We start from the raw sequence: 16,935 nt of genomic DNA on the forward strand, positions 1-16,935 counted from the left end.
TACCTGCCACAACGCCGCAAACTCCCGCTCCATGCTGTGAGCCTGACATAAGAACAGCACCAACGACCCCTACCAGACTGGTGAGAACTGGTCACAAAGCCCCAACCCAGAGATGTGGAGGCCGTGAACACATCGAACGAGGGAAGAGGAAGGCATCATGGCACCGAAAAATCCGAAGATGCAGCAACCAATGCAAGGATACCGCGGAATGAACAGGACAATTGCAAGAGCGGTGAAAGTGGCCACTCCGAAGATACCAGAACAGCCTCCGAAGACTAAACCAGCAAGGCAAAGTTCAGGCTCCAGCACAGCTGCTTGAGCACCCTTACGTCAGTTAAAGTCAAACTGTCTTTACGTCAAGTAAAGGTTAATATTCAGAGGTTGAAAATAGGGGACAGATACATGGAAAATGAAAAGGAAATGTGTGAAACATTAAATGAAAAGTTCCAAAGTGTGTTTGTACAAAATGAGATCTTCAGAGAACTAGACACAATAAGAATTCCAGAGAACAGCTTTAGAACACAGAGGTGTCTAGAGATGAAGTGAAACAAATGCTTTTGGAGCCAAGTAAGAACAAAGCAGTTGCCCCAGATGGAGTTTCACCATGGGTTCTGAGAGAATGTGCATCTGAGCTCAGTATTCCACTTCAGCTGATTTTTCAGACATGCAAGTGAACAGGAGTTGTAGCAGATGTGTGGAAAAAGGTTAACAGTTTCAATCTACAAAAGTGGCAGCAGGGAAGACCCCCTCAATTAAAGACCTGTATCATTGATAAGTGTAAGAGTCAAAATATTGCAAGTGAAGTGAAGTGAATTATGGAAGGAGAAAGCGCTAAGCCATTACGACTATATAGTACTGGGAAAGGGTCAGGATAAGGATTTGGGGATGGGACAGGGGGCACACAAGACAAGACTAGGGTAATAATATACAGACGGACCACAGTCTCACACACAAGACAAGACTGCCCAGGGAACTCAAGACCGGGAGACATGACCACCACCCACAATTTCCAAGGGGAACGGAGAGGCTAGGTAAAATTGGACGAAACAATACAATTAATACACCCATAATGGGACACAGGAAGAAACCAAGTACCTAAAGGGGAGCCACAGAGACATGAAAACAAACTTGTCCAGAGGTAGAGTAGAATAGAAAGGGAATGCACGAGGCAGTGATGGGGCGAAGGCTCCAAACATAGAAATGCAGCTCAAGAAGCTCAGGAATGTGCACACCAGTAGAATGACAGGTGAGAAGCAGCCCCGAAATTTTTTCCCCGGACAAAACATCCAAACAAAAGATGGATGCGGCTAACGCGAGGGTGTGTAAATCACGCCGGCAAATACAGTAAAACTAATTCAGAAAAAAACTGATCACTTTCTCAAATACTTTTATTATGTGGAACGTTAGTGCAACTAACCTATAATTCTTTGCCAATGCTTTGCTCCCTCCCTTGTGTAGCGGGGGCTATGTCTGCTGATATAAGCACATCTGGCATCTCCCCTGTGTCCAAGCGCTTCCTCCACACTATACTGAGTGTCTGTGCGGCTGGCACTGTGCATTTCTTTATAAATACTGAATTCCATGAGTCTGGACCCAGAGCTGAGTACATGGGCATGTTGTCAATTTCTTTTTCAAGATCTGCCACACTTGTGTTGATATCAGTTATATTTACAGGGGTTTGGATATCACGCATGAAGAAATTATTCAGATTTTGACAGAGTCTAGGAGCCAGTCGGCCGAGCAGACAGCACACTGGACTTGTGATCCTGTGGTCCTGGGTTCGATCCCAGGCGCCGGCGAGAAACAATGTGTAGAGTTTCATTCACCCTATGCCCCTGTTACCTAGCAGTAAAATAGGTACCTGTGTGTTAGTCAGCTGTCACGGGCTGCTTCCTGGGGGGGGGAGGCCTGGTCGAGGACCAGGCTGCGGGGACACTAAAAAAAAAAGCCCGGAAATCATCTCAAGATAACCTCAAGAAGATAGCAGCCGTGAACCCTAGGGGGCAACAGAGTATGACAATCAACATCACCAAGCCTAGCCTAATAAAAGGCTAGGCAGATCTCCACTGTCCACAAAACACAAAACACAAGAAACGGAAACTAAAAGCCCCTGAAGAAACACAACAAGCAAACTGGCAGCTAGAGAGAGAAGCATCAGCCGCTACATTGTAGTAAGGCTGGCTGTGCCAGCCGCAGTGCGCCCACATCCCACATTTTGTGCCCACATTTCTGAGCTGCAGAAAACTGCCCGGGTTCAGACACCAGGCCAGAAGCACCAGAAACCAAGGCAGAGCTGGTCAACAAGGACTCAAAAGGGACACTGCCTAAGAATGCCTCCAACCTGAACAACAGCCAGAGCAACAACTAAATAGGAGTATAAAAATAGAGGAACCACCACATTGTTCAGTCAGCTGAAAATCATCCACTGAGAGAGCTTCATCATCAAGTAATGGAGCCATGTAACAGGGAAGTCACTGGTTCCATGCCAACATGAAAATATCCACCTCAGGACGACAGAATATCTTGCAAAGCAAACAGAGAGACATGTCATCAAAGGTCCACTCCATGGTAATACAATGGAAATGCAGGATATCATCTGCGAGAATGTTTGACACACCCCCATGTAAACCGCGAGGAGAACCAAATCCACGAGAATCCAAAAGCCGAGCTACTCATCAAGTACAGCTCCAAGTGGGAAGGACCAACATGATGCCTCCTGGCATACAGCGAATAAACCAGTGGAGCAGTCAAACTGGAACTAGAAAATGCAGCCCAGAAGAAGACAAATCCTTTGAAGGGTCTGTCACACCATAGCAAACTAGCACACTGTTGTGCACATGGTGGTCGCACAAGTGTGTGGTAGTGTGCCAAAACACTAGAAAAAACAGTTAAAAAACTAAAATGGAAGAACACCTGGAGAGTAATGACATTAATAACAGACAGGCAGTATGGTTTTCGAACAGGAAGATCCTGCGTAACAAATCTACTTTTTTTTATGATAGAGCCACAGAGATTCAACAGAAGAGAGATGGTTGGGTTGACTGTTTATCTGGACCTAAAATAGGCTCTTGATAGAATCCCACACAAGAAGCTGTTCTGGAAACTGGAACACGCTTGAGGGGTGACAGGGAGGCTTCTGACATGGATGAAAAATTTTCTAGCTGACGACATGAGGGTTGTAATCCGAGGCAATATATCTGACTGGAGGAGCGTTACTAGCAGAGTACTACAGGGTTCAGTTCTTGCACCAGTAATGTTCATCATCTACATAAACGATCTACCAAAAGAAATACAGAATTACTGTATATGAACATGTTTGTGGAAGATGCTAAGATACTGGGGAAGATAGGAGACGCAGACGATTGTCATGCTCTTCAAGTGGATCTAGGTAAAATAAGTGCTTAGAGCGTCATGTGGCAAATGGAATTCAATGTAAATAAATGTCATGTTATGGACAGTGTAATCGGAGAAAATAGACCTCAGACAACTTACAAATTATGTGGAAGGTATTAAGGAACCCTAATAAAGAATGCAATCTAGGAGCAGTTTTTGGATAGTAAACTGTCACTAGAGGAGCACATAAAGAACATTGTGAGAGGAGCATATGTGTCGCTTTCAAACTTCAGACTTCCTTTTAATTGCATGGATAGTGAAATACTAAAAGAACTGCTTATGACTTTTGTGAGATCAAAATTGGAATATGCAGTACATAGTTGTATGGTGCCCATATCTCTCGAACCACAACAAAGAACTGGAGAAAGTGCAAAGGCATGCTACAAAATGGCTTCCGGAACTGAAAAACAAGAGTTACGAGGAGAGGCTAGAGGCGTTAAATATGCCAACACTATAAAATAGAAGGAAGAAGTAATATGATCACCATTTACAAAATAATAACAGGAATCGACCAAATTGACAAAGAGATTCCTAAAGCCAGCAACTTCACAAACAAGAGGACACATGCATTAAGCAGTGATGTGGTGGAGACAGACTCCATAAACAGTTTCAAGTGCAGATTTGATAGAGCCCAGTAAGCTCAAGAATATGTACACCAGTTGACTGACAATTGAGAGGTGGGACCAAAGAGCCAAAGCTCAACTCCCACAAGCACAACTAGGTGAGTACATATTCAATTTAAGGAAAAGAAAGGTGCCGACAAAATATATTAGAAAGTTTTCTTTTGCAAACCGAGTGGTAGATGGTTGGAACAAGTTAAGTGCCGGTGGTGGAGGCTAAACCCATCAGTAGTTTCAAAGCGTTATTTGACAAAGGGTATTGGGAAGACAGGGACACAACGAGCATAGCTCTCATCCTGTAACTACACTTAGGTAATTACCCAACCAACAACCCTGGGAGGCTTGGAGAGCACTGATCACAAAATCCTAAGCCAGAGTCGAGATGTCCGTGAACACACCGAGCAATGGGGAAGGAAGGCGCCATGGAACTGAGCCTCAAAACGCTCGAAGACAAAACCACACACACACACACAAGCCAATAAAGAACAAATGGGGCCCAAACATAATGGTCCCGGCAGTGGCAAAACCAGAGGAACCAACACAACTCTCCAAAGTCAAACTCTGTCCATGGAAAACACCAGATATGCAAATTTTAGGATCCCACAAAACTTCGCAAAATAACCATCAAGTCACCAAGAGCTGTCCAACACCATACAGTGAAGGTGCTGCAGGCAGAGCTGAGCTGCAGGAGGTAGAGAAAGAGAAGTCAAATGTTAATTATAAACCAGATCCAACTAAGTCTGAACATGGGATGGAGTTAACTGGGACTACTGCTAGTTCACTAAGAACCTGGCAAGTTGAGAAAGAACCAGATCCACGGCTAGCATGTGGACTGGCTGGTAACCCAAACCAGCCAGTTACCAAGATAAGCCATCTTCACACAACATGTAAGGCTTGATAAATGTACTTGTGAAGCAAATACCAAATATGGGAATAATACCCAGACAGGGAGCCCATGACAGGATAAGCGTCCAAAGGATGGCCCACACTTATAAGATAAGAAGTGGGACTTGCTAAAGCTGGCGACTCGGGTAGGTCCACTTTCAAGGACATCAGGGTTAGAAGAATCCAGGGAATCGGAGTACCAACTCGCCATAGCCCTGAACCCAACTAGGAGCCACAAACAAAATAAACGATACAGCAAAAAAGTCACATTCGCTTCAGACAAACCATGATCCACTGCCTCCTCCAGATAGTGAAGTAGACAAAACAGGAAAGCAAGCAGCACCAAGATATACCTAGCACCCACCTGGAAATTACCAAAAATTGCAAGCCAGCAGGCATGGAAAACTTCCATGGAATTTGCCAATTCACCGCAAAACAGCAGCTAATACAACTTGGGCACAGCCCCAGCCAACACAGATGCTGATGGTGCAGTGCAGGTGGTAAATAAGTAGAATGCCCTACAAGTAATGATAGAATATAAGCTCCTTCCACAGTTTAAAGAATAAGCATGAAAATGCATTAAAATGCTTCTGTAAGTTATATATACACCAGGTACTAATTGCTGGAGATGAATGGCACAAGAGCCAGATCCAACTTCCTGTAGGCAGTGATAGGTCAATAAACAGTGACCAACCAAACTGCAGTCTACATGGACAAGGTTGTGCCCAAGCAGTTCCCCATCCATTGCAGTCAGAACCAGTGGTGCTTAATTTAAAAGAATCCCAAAATCCCATACTATGGCATATACTGTACTTATATAAGTTTATGATAAATAAATATTATACTGTTTCTACTAATATATACCACCTTGAAACATGTATTAAAAAATATTTTAATAAAGAAAATAGCACCTACTTCCATACTCTGGGGCTATGAAGTGCATGTTCTTCATGTCATCTCTGCAGGTCTTGACATGGGAGTGGATCTGATCTGGTGCCACTGCAAAACAGGACCTTTGTCAGTTTTTCCTTCCTTCCGTGACTTGAGAAGCGCAACCCTCAGTGTTCAGTGAGCTGTTGATGTATCAGAACACACCCTGGCTGTCTAAGGGGAAACATTTGCCCAGACTTACCAATGTGGGTGTCCTGCTCCAAGCAACCAGGATGCACTGAGGCCACCTTCAGCTCACCGCCCCCCCATCAGCCAGCCCTGGTCACAACCACGCTCACATTTCCCTGGTTAGTCCCTGTGTGAGCCATGTTGTGACCCAGAGTGCTGATGACCAAACAGCGCTGCAAATCTGCACACGCTGTTCGTGGGATAAACCAAAGTGACGGACACACACGGGACAGAACTACACTTGACGAATTCCGAGTCGCCCCCCTTGACAATGACATTACATTCATGAGGATTCAGCCACAATAAGCAAAAACCCACACACAAAGTCCCAAGTCACATCACAGTTTTTACATAAGATACTCTCAATTTTCAACTTCGGGTAGCACCCATCTCAAGCCACTATTTTCGTGATAAAATAATCCTTATTTTCTAGTTCCTTAAAACTACATCAACCAAAAAGTATTTGGTAAATAACTTTACCTGAGCCAATCTTGACGAGGCCGTTGTGCTGGATAAATATGGTGTCGGTGGTGAGGTTGCCGTGGATGATAGGGGGGGAGCACGAATGCAAGTAACTGTAACAAATATAATAGTGAATGGTAATAGGCCCCCCAGGTAGGCTTTTGCAGCAGATCCCTCATAGCCTTGCCTGGGAGACACTCCACACCACCCACTCACTGTCCCAACTATGGTCAGGCTCACACAATGTGCCCCTGCAGTGGTTCATGGTTAATAACAGCACACACCACCTGATCCATGTGATCAGGCAGTGACAGGCCCGGAAGAGAGGCCAACAACACAGCGTGTGAGACACCAGAGTGAGGACTGACATGGTGGGTGAGGGAGACTCCTGGCCTCGCACACAGCACACGACTCCTCCACCTCCTGTGGCCCCGCCAGCTTATGGGCTGCTGGCCTGCCAGACTGCCGGGGCCATACAGCCTCTGTTACCAGGGAGAAACTTGGAGGAAAACTCAAACTGGGTTAATGATATGAGGGAATGAGTCCTGCATTGCCAGAGGACTTGTATTAAGGGAAACTTCCGTAATGTATTAACTGTCGTTCTCAACTACAACAAATAAGAGAGAACTTAAAGATATTGTACAATAATGACATCAATGTAAAATGAATATATATGTATATACAAGCATATTCAAAACATATCTTGCAGCAAACTTTTCTAAGAACAACATCCACTAATCCATCTCGCACTCCAATCAATAAGTTCTACTCTTTTAGTTTAGGTTGAGGACTCTGTACATAACCCGGGGTCTTCAGTAACCACTCATCAACCCTGGTGACTATCTAGCTGCTAGCCTGAGCCAGGAGAATGGAGTGTCGCAGAAACATACCTGAGAGCTGAGAGGATCTGTGTGCACCAGCGTTTCCAAGATTGAAGGGGTAATTTCTTAACATTCTTTTTCGTTAACTTTAGAAATTTTTTGAGTGACCCTGAAGACATATATTCCGTGATGAAGACAACCTGAAACAAAAGTATCATGAGCACAATGCTACCAATGTTAATGCCAATGCTAATATTTATATTCAATATTTTATGGTTTATATTATAAATTATATTGTTTATAGTCATTATTTGATTTTGTTCAAATACCATAGTTTACTTATTTATATTAAAATTACTATACATGTAATTAAATGAATTTAGGAAATATTACATATTAATAAAACTTTCAGTATACAAATACCGCATACAAGAAATAATTAAAAAATAAACACACACCCTAGGTTTGTCGTTTTTACTGTCAATCCAGTATTTGTGTAGCTTAACGATGTTGGGATGGTCCAGCTGGGTTAGGTTATCAAACACTAATCGAATTTTCTCTTCTTGCTCCCGGAAGTTTCGTCGCTCACTAAACCGAACCTGCAAAATATTATGCTACTGAGTATAATATTTTATACTCGGGCTCAAGACCTTTTCTAATACACGTATGAACCAAAAGGTTGAATATGGTTGGATCGCACAGGAGCAGTTGGAAAAGCTATCTCTGGGCCAGCATGTCATAATAAAAACAGAGGCTTCTACTGGGAAGTGTGATAATATACTTTAGGTAGGATACTAAATTTGCTATGTGCTATGTACGAAGTTGAGTTAAAAGTGGATGATATGACATTTTAAAGGACATTTTTTGGGAGGATCAACTGGGATGAAGGACTTTAAGGGAAAGATATTAATGATACTACAACTAGGTAATTACAATTAGATGACACACATACACACACCTACCAAAATAAATACAAGACAAAACTAGAAAAGGTCCAAACATATGCAACAAGGCTCGTTCCTGAGCTCAGGGAAAACAACGAAAGACTGAGAGAATTAGAACTCGTTACACAAGTGAAGAGGAATATGAGGATCATCAAAAAGACATACTATTTTTGGGGAACTGACAAAGTAGACAAAGAAGCAGTTGTCAGCAAGCCTAATGGGTTAGACAAGTAAGTTGTTGAAGATATTACATAATTTTAAATGTAAATATGACAAAATATGAGATAGTTGTGTCTGCATCTAGGTGAATAAAGATGGAACCAAGTAATTCTATACTCAAATGAGGCAGACATATAGGTATTACAAGTAATTTTTTCATTATTGTAATTGTGAACAAATGTAATACACAAAGAAGTAAACTGGTGGAGGCAGACTTCATACACAGCTTCAAATGAAGATATCCAAAAGGCTCAGGAACCTGTACACAAGTCGATGGAATGCTAAGGGTAGATCAAGTAACAAAAGCTCAACCCCACCAAACATACTTCAGCGAATACACAAACACACAGATGAGTGTCTGTGGAAAATGGGTGAATGAGTCATACCAAGTGAGCTGGGAGAGAATGGCGGGCGTTATTGGCTAAATGGTACATAATTTATCTGATGCCATATAAGCAAGGTCTCTAGGGCAACATAAACATAAGTATTTTTCTGACTCTAGGTTAGGTTTACAATTTTTAAGTGGTGGTGCTGAGAAGATATGGTGGAGGAGAATGATAAAGTGGAGTAGGTTGGTGGCTACAGTTGTGGTGTCATGGTTGTATTGATGGTAACTGCAAAATGTGGTGATGGTAACTGCAAAATGTGGTGATGGTAGTTGTGGTGCAGGTTTGGGTAAATTTTCTACCATCATCTATTACATAAGAGGGCATATGCAAATGAGCGAAATTGCACAACTAACTCCTTTACTGCGGATGATGTCCGAAGGAGACCTATTTCGTATCAATTGGAGGCCTTTTTTAATTGTATGGATTTCAAATAAGAGCAGCCATGCAGCTCATCCTCTTGAGTGTTCACAACCATAACCCATAAGGGGCATACCTGGCCGGCCTCTCAGTGTTCAAGAAAGAACTTAATAAACCCATTCAAAGGATACCTGATCAACCAGCCTGTGATTCATACATCAGGCTGCGAGCAGCCGCATCCAACAGCCAGGTTGACCAGACAACCAACCGGGAGGCCGGGTCGGAGGCTGGGTCAGAGGCCGGGCCTCCGGTCGTAGCAGACTGTGTAAGCAACCATATATTGCAACAAAAATCTGTGCATGTACAGATTTTTGTACATCCGTCTCACAAGCCTGCCGTCGCCACCATTTTCCTGCTGCCATCCATGTCCCCTTGTTTGGGCGTAAATCTCGTTCCTCCAGCCCATCCTCGTAAAAAGAAAACACTTACTAGGTACTACTAAGTAACTTAGTAAAAAAGTTACTATTAGTAAAAACTAGTAACTATGTAGTCGAAAGTATACATATGTCGTGACGGACCATCAGAAGATAGACTTTTGTATTACTAAATTTGGACAAACCAGAAAAGGCTTTATATTTATAAAACTTTATAAACCTAACCATCCTAGGCCTAATACACACTATCCGAGGTCTAATATAGTACATATATGTGCTATACTTGGACTAGGAATATTTAAGTTTGATTTTAGCTTTATTTTTCCCAGACTATAAAAAATAGTACAAATTTCCTCGAAGCATACATTTAGCTCCCTGTGCCCTACACCAATTCTAGTGGCCATTTATTTGACCATTCCTTCAGTTTGTCAAGGGTTCCTTGTAGCTTCATGCTGTCATCCTGTCTTAATCTTTCTCATCATCATTCTCATCATCAGCAGCAAACATTAAGAGGAATGAGTCTATACCCTCTGGAAGATCATTAACGTATATTAGAAACAGTTCAGGTCAGAGTACAGAATCCTGTGGGATTCCGCTGGTGACATCACGCCATTCTGAGGTCTCATCCGTCATAGTAAGTAACTATTTATTTATTTATTTATTTATTTATTTATTTAATTATTTAATTATTTAATTAATTAATTAATTAATTAATTTATTTATTTATATACAAGAAGGTACATTGGGTTTGAGAGAATACATAGCATAGTATTTACAATCTTATAAAGCCACTAGTACGCGCAGCGTTTCGGGCAGGTCCTTAATCTAGCAGATAGTTTAAAGTAGGTAAATTCTAGCAGAATTAATAAAGTGATAATTCTGCTTCCTATTGCTTAGGTACTCCCTTATCCACTGGATTACCCTACCAGGTATTCTTTCCCCCAATCTAATTAGCTTCAGCGACTTCTACTTCTAACCAATTCCTCTAACTGACAGCTGTAACACTCACAAGTTCTGTCTGGCGTCTCTGACCCCACCTGCGTCTCCAGTTTCCATCTATGACCCCTCGTGTTCCTGTGCGCATGTGCGTGCTACATTAATATAATAATTCATTGTGTTGCGGGGACAGGAAGCCAGAGTGTATTCATACACGTTAGGCTTATATCGAGGCCACACCCCCGTCCCCCAAGGTCGAATTACTGCCCCCCCCCCCCAGGATGCAAGCCCATATGCTGACTAACTACTGAGTACCTACTTACTGCTAGGTGAACAGTGCATTAGGTGATAGAAATGCGCCCAACCATATTTGTCCCACCGGAGATAAGAACCCGGAATTCTGGATTGTGCGTCGAGAACGAACCCGACTGTTCTACCGGGTCCCTAATTAATAATCGTTACCATTAGTACATCCATTAGCACAAATAATTACCACTTTTACCTGATAGAAATTTGCAAATTAAGGGATAACAAGACAAAAGGCATCAGATTAATGGATTATCAAATTGATGTTCTCATTTTAGGCCTGGCAGAGGCGGGAAGTACGGCTGGCAGCGCTGCCGCTACCATGCTCTCCTCCCGTTACCATGGCGACGCTCCTCTCCAATTTACACATGACCATCTTTCACGTAATTTATTCGAGTCTTATATTTGAACCTCAAGCAAACGCCCCTACTGTAAACATTACCCAGAGTTTTACCTTTTAATTTACTTTAAATTTGTTTTAAGTATTAATTAAATCCGTGGATCGTACCCGGATGGGAGTGTGGGAGTTCTACTTCCCAAACCCGACCCGGAGCCAGATTTGACTTGTGAGAGCTTGTCCAGCTGGCTGTTTATGGGAGCGGTCAGCAGGCTCACATATCCACTATAGCCTGGTTGGTCCGACAACACAGAAAACTGTCTCTGATGTTCTTACATTGTTCTCTGTGCCTATGACACCAATATTCTTCAATGGATATATCCTTCCACACCGTTCACTCCACTATGTTGTTATTTTACCGTGGTATTTTGGGATCTGGCCCTCCAGTATTTTCTATGTACCTATATTTGATTCATCCCTCGTTTCCTTTCCAGACAGTACATGTTGAGAGCTTTGAGACGATCCCAATAGGCGCTTTATCATGTGTCTGCGTGCCATGTTCTCTGTATTCCTTCTATTTCAGCAATCTCTTCCTGCTCTGAAAGTGATGGTGAGTATCGAGCAGTACTCAAGGCTGGAAACCACCTGTAATTTGAATAGTATTAGCATTGTGATGGGATCCCTGGATTTGAAGATTCTCGTAATCAATTCTATCACTTTTCTAGCTGACGCTATATTTGCTTGCTCATGTTCCCTAAAGGTTAGGTCGTGACACCATTGAACAAATCCACCATCTTTTGACCATGTCGTAGCTCAGTCGATTAAGGCAGAGTCTGGGATGCTCCCGGAAGTAGGTTCGAATCCTCGTCACGGCCCTTGTGGATTTGTTCATATGATGCATCACGCTATTGTAATTTCTGTGTGTCAGACACCATTATTCCCAGTATCATTTCCATGTTGCATTCCTTTGTTTAAGGTTTTCATTCTTAACATACCTGGAATTTATCACTGTTAGCCATCATGTCATTTTCTCCTGCACAATCGAAAACTATTCATATCCGCTTGTAGTTTTTCAATGTCTTTTACAAAGTCATTTTCGTGCTGATTTTTGTCATCTTCTAAAAGATGACACGAAATTGTGACTTGTGTTTTTGTTTATATGTGATATGAAAATAAGTTAAAGCAGTGGTGCAAGGGCTTTGCCCTGAGGTGGCTATAACACCTATCTTGTGGTAGTTCCGAGGATCAATCGCCCCGCGGCCCGGTCTCTGACCAGGCCGCGTTAGTCGTGTAGTCAACCAGACTGTTGGACGCGGCTGCTCACATCCTGACGTATGAATCACAGCCTAGGTGATCAGGTACAGAGCTTTTCACTGAGCTTGTACTCTGCTTTATTTGACTGACTTACACTTTGCATTCTGTTTGACAGAAAAATTATTTTAGATGGCTCTACTTTATCTGTTATTTCTATTGAGGTAGAGAATGTTACTAATACAGCAATGTAAGACCAGACAAAACATTTGCCGAAGTAGCTAAAGGATCAGAGGGCAAGCAACAGGAGGCATAGCAGGATGTGCATAATTGCTCCATTGAGAAGCAGGGGTACAATAGGTACGCTGAGAGAGAACGATCAACATCAAGACTTTTCAACACACTCCAACTACACATAAGGGGAATTACTGCCCGACCTCAAGGATTTCAAGAGAAAAATCGATAAACACCTCCAAAGGATACCTGATCATATACTGGATCGCGGGGATCTTGATCCTGGGAACTTCCACAAGGTAGCCACAAGGTAGATAGGCAACAGTAATAAATGCTGCAAAAAAGCCAGCAGGTTGTGAAATGTACAAGGCGGGAGATGGGGAAATTAGCTGTAATCTATAATCTACCAGAGCCAGAGATATATATATTGATAACGAAGAGAGAGGGGAGGGCCAGAAAGATATTAAAATAATTCTGACCAAAATACAGGCTAATGAGGCAACCGGAAAAATTTAACACAACTCTACGGGCTGGAAACAACCAGAGAAAGTGATCCTTCAGAATATTACTCCGGTGAAATATGTTGACCAGACCACACACTAGAAGGTGAAGGGACGACGACGTTTCGGTCCGTCCTGGACCATTTTCAAGTTGATTGTGAAATATATACTGGCTGTAAGGCGGAAATTGAGGGACAGAATTACTTATCATGGGGCATTCATTAGCCGAGACATGTCAAAGGAGGAGAGAGAAAGATGGCAAAGAAAATCAGAGAAGCAAAATGAGTAAGGAGCACAAGGAGAGCAGAAAGCAGTACAAACATTACACAAGAACGGGAAGGTCAGATATCAGAGTTTTAACTTACTTGTTTACACTATGTTGGTTTATGGGATCAACGTCCCTGCAGCCCGTTATCTGGCCACGACTCCTGCATGGTGGTCTCATCAACCAGGCTGTTAGATGCACTTGCTAAGGTTGAGCAAGTGCATCTAACATGTGAATCTTGACATGTGAATCAGTCTGGTTGTTCAGGTATCCTTTGGAAGCATTTATCAAGCGCTATCTTGAACACCATACGAGGTCAACTAGTTGTGGCACTATGTTTAGAGTGTGTTGAAAAGTCTTGGGGCCCCTAATGTTAAGAGAGTTCTCTCTACGTATCGATTGCACCTCTGTTTTCAACAGGGCTATTTTGTACTGGCTGTCATGCCTCCTAGTCTCAAAATTAGTTATTTCCGAGTGCAAATTTGGAATCAGTCCCCCTAATATTTTCCAAGTGTAAATTATTATGTATCTCTCTCGCCTGCACTCCCGAGATAATACAGGCTTAGAAATTTTAGACGTTCCCAATAAAATTGTTGTTTTATTGACTGAATTCAGGGAGTAAATGAAGTGAGCATGTTCTCCAGGTCAGCAACTTCTCAGCTTTGAATGAGGCTGCTATTGAGCAATAATATTCCACCCAAGAAAGCACCAGTATCTTATAAAGTGAAGAAGAATATCAAATGCTTTTTGACAGTCCATGAAAAAACAATTTATCTAGCCTTCTTTTTCTTGTCGTATTGTAATAGCCTTAATATACAACTCCATCAGGGTTCTGACACGACTTTCCCTGTCTAAATCCAAGCTGCTACAGGAACGCTGAGAGAGAACTCTATCAACACCAAAGGCCCAAGACTTTTCAACACTCCCGCTTCACATAAGGGTCATAACTGGCCAATCTCTCATGGTGTTCAAGACAGAACTCGATAAACACCTCTAAAGGATCCCTGATCAACCATTCATACGTTAGGTTGCGAGCAGCAGTGTCCAACAGCCTGGTTGACCAGGCAACCAAACAGGAGGACTGGTCAGAGACCGGGCCACGGGGACGTTGATCCCCGGAACCAAACACAGGTAAACAAGTTGTGCGAACTTGTACATGAACTAAGAGACACAAAGGGACTACATACGTGCACCGTTACCATAGTAATAAATCCTGACTTTTCATGTGATTTATTTTATACTTTTTGCCATCTCTCTCCATCCAGTATGATGAAATTTGTTATGCCTGTTCTTTCAGTATTTATCGTGTGCATTTTATAACATCTCGTCTCCGCTCCAAGAATTACAGTTGAGGTGTTGTGAGTCGATGCCAGAGGTTTAAGTACTCCGGTGTGTGTCATGTGTTACATTAGTCCTCTATGACACATACTGTGTACAGCGATACAATTACTAACACGCTTCTTCACGCTGACAACTGACGCTTCTGGACATGAAATTAGGTCAGACAAAATGGTGTGCCACATAAACCACAGCAGTTACCTGCAGTGAAGCGAGGCAAGTAGGTCAGACGAGGTGAAGGTGGCCTTCGCTGGGTGTGATGCCATTATAGTATCATCCACCACCACAGATACGTGATTGTACATGACCCAGCGTCTGAGGAACTGACTCACGCTCAACCAATGTGGCGGCCAATGTGGCTCACGCTACCACACACAGTTCAACACCTATGTAAAAGGAATCTGAACGACCAGCAATAAGCTGCAAGTGATATACCCAGACGTGCTTCCTCGTCTGACTTAAGAGATAAAAATAAGAGCCCACACCTGATACTGAACTAGGCATGGTCCCTGCTTGATGGGGTTCTGGGAGTTTTCTACTTCCCAGGTCCGGCCCTAAGCCAGGACCTTGACTTGTGAGTATGGTCCACTAGTCTGTTACTTACAGCGGCCCGCAGGCTCACATATCAACCACAGCCCGGTTGATACGGCACTTTTTGAAGAAAACCATCTAGTTTTCTCTTGGAAGATGTCCACGGTTGTTCCGGCAATATTTCTTATAGTCGCTGGGAGGATGTTGAACAACCGCGGACCTCTGATGTTTATTCAGTGTTCTCTGTGCTTATGGCACCCCTGCTCCCTGCTCATGTCATATAGATACACATACAGGTAAGACAACAGAGGTAAGCGTAAGAGCACACACCTGACGCTGGTCTAGACTCTCCCTGGTCAGACTTAAACTCTGATCAGGAGGCATGTAAGATCAGATTTACAGTCTGAGGATGATAAGAAGTACAAGCTGTTTGTGTCCAACAATATTCTAACCTAGAGAGCACTAGTGTCTTTAAGAGTATCATCATTGGTATGCATTGGTATGGCATCTCCTTGTTTGGAAAGGTCTTGTTATCCAACCTGTCATTTTTTTTTTTTTTGCAATCGTGACAGCTACTTTAAGGTGTTCTTTAAACTTAAGGTCTTCCGACATGAATACTCTTAGATCCTTTACATTGTGTTTTCGTTCTACAGTTTGATTTAACTGCGTTTTATATATTGTTTCCGTTTTTATATTTTCGTATTTCCATAAAGCTGGAACTTATCTTCATTAATCATATAATTATCTGACCCATTGAAAGACTCGGTTAACATCAGATTTGCGGTGTCGTAGGTCCTCTATATTGTCTACTCTCATGAAAATCCTAATTTTAGCGGCAAATGATGATACAGTATTATAGTTTATATCCTTGACAATGTCTGAAATGAGGATGAGAAATGCAAGGTACCGTGCTTGCTCCGGTACCTTGGAGGACTGAGCTTTTCACGACGGAGGCTCAGGATGTTACTGTGTTAACTATTACACTCGAGGGCGACCTGACACGTGGGTGTGCTTTTCACATTGGATCAGAAAAGAACACTCATCTCGTGGGTGTGTAGATGGGCATCTAACACTTTAATCGCAAACTTGGCAAACGTCCAAAAGTCAGATTAATACAAACAAATAAGACCAAGAGGTATGCTAGATTTTCACAAAGAGAATAACGAGCCTTGTAATAATTCATGTAAGAGGCAATGTGTGATCAATGTGAGATAACATGAACCTATAGCAGTGGTGGGTGGTGGTAGGGACAGGTGGGTGGTAGGGCCAGGTGGGTGGTAGGACAGGTGGGTGGTAGGGCCAGGTGGGTGGTAGGGCCAGGTGGGTGGTAGGGCCAGGTGGGTGGTAGGACAGGTGGGTGGTAGTAGGGCAGGTGGGTGGTAGGGCCAGGTGGGTGGTAGGGCCAGGTGGGTGGTAGGACAGGTGGGTGGTAGGGCCAGGTGGGTGGTAGGGCCAGGTGGGTGGTAGGACAGGTGGGTGGTAGTAGGGCAGGTGGGTCAAGAGTTTCACACATGCCAGTGACCACCGTTCACACCCTCCCTTACTCTTGTCACTGACACCAGTACTTACCTTGACACTCCTCCACCACCTCCCT

At 43.0% G+C, this 16,935-nt stretch overlaps 1 protein-coding gene across 2 annotated transcripts in view; it reads right to left on the reverse strand.

The window, feature by feature from the left end:
- The window catches only part of LOC123745844 (nuclear receptor-binding protein homolog), a 125,917-nt gene that overhangs the window by 43,640 nt on the left and 65,342 nt on the right, over positions 1-16,935 (reverse strand). For both annotated transcript variants that reach the window (XM_045726913.2, XM_045726912.2), the window contains exons 3-6: positions 7,759-7,899; positions 7,370-7,500; positions 6,498-6,592; positions 5,814-5,897 (exon numbers count right to left, since the gene is read on the reverse strand). In XM_045726913.2, the coding sequence (XP_045582869.1) occupies positions 5,814-5,897; positions 6,498-6,592; positions 7,370-7,500; positions 7,759-7,899 (451 nt within the window). The remainder of the gene's footprint in view (positions 1-5,813; positions 5,898-6,497; positions 6,593-7,369; positions 7,501-7,758; positions 7,900-16,935) is intronic.

The sequence above is a fragment of the Procambarus clarkii genome, chromosome 88, assembly GCF_040958095.1.
Source record: "Procambarus clarkii isolate CNS0578487 chromosome 88, FALCON_Pclarkii_2.0, whole genome shotgun sequence".
Lineage (NCBI taxonomy): Eukaryota > Metazoa > Arthropoda > Malacostraca > Decapoda > Cambaridae > Procambarus > Procambarus clarkii.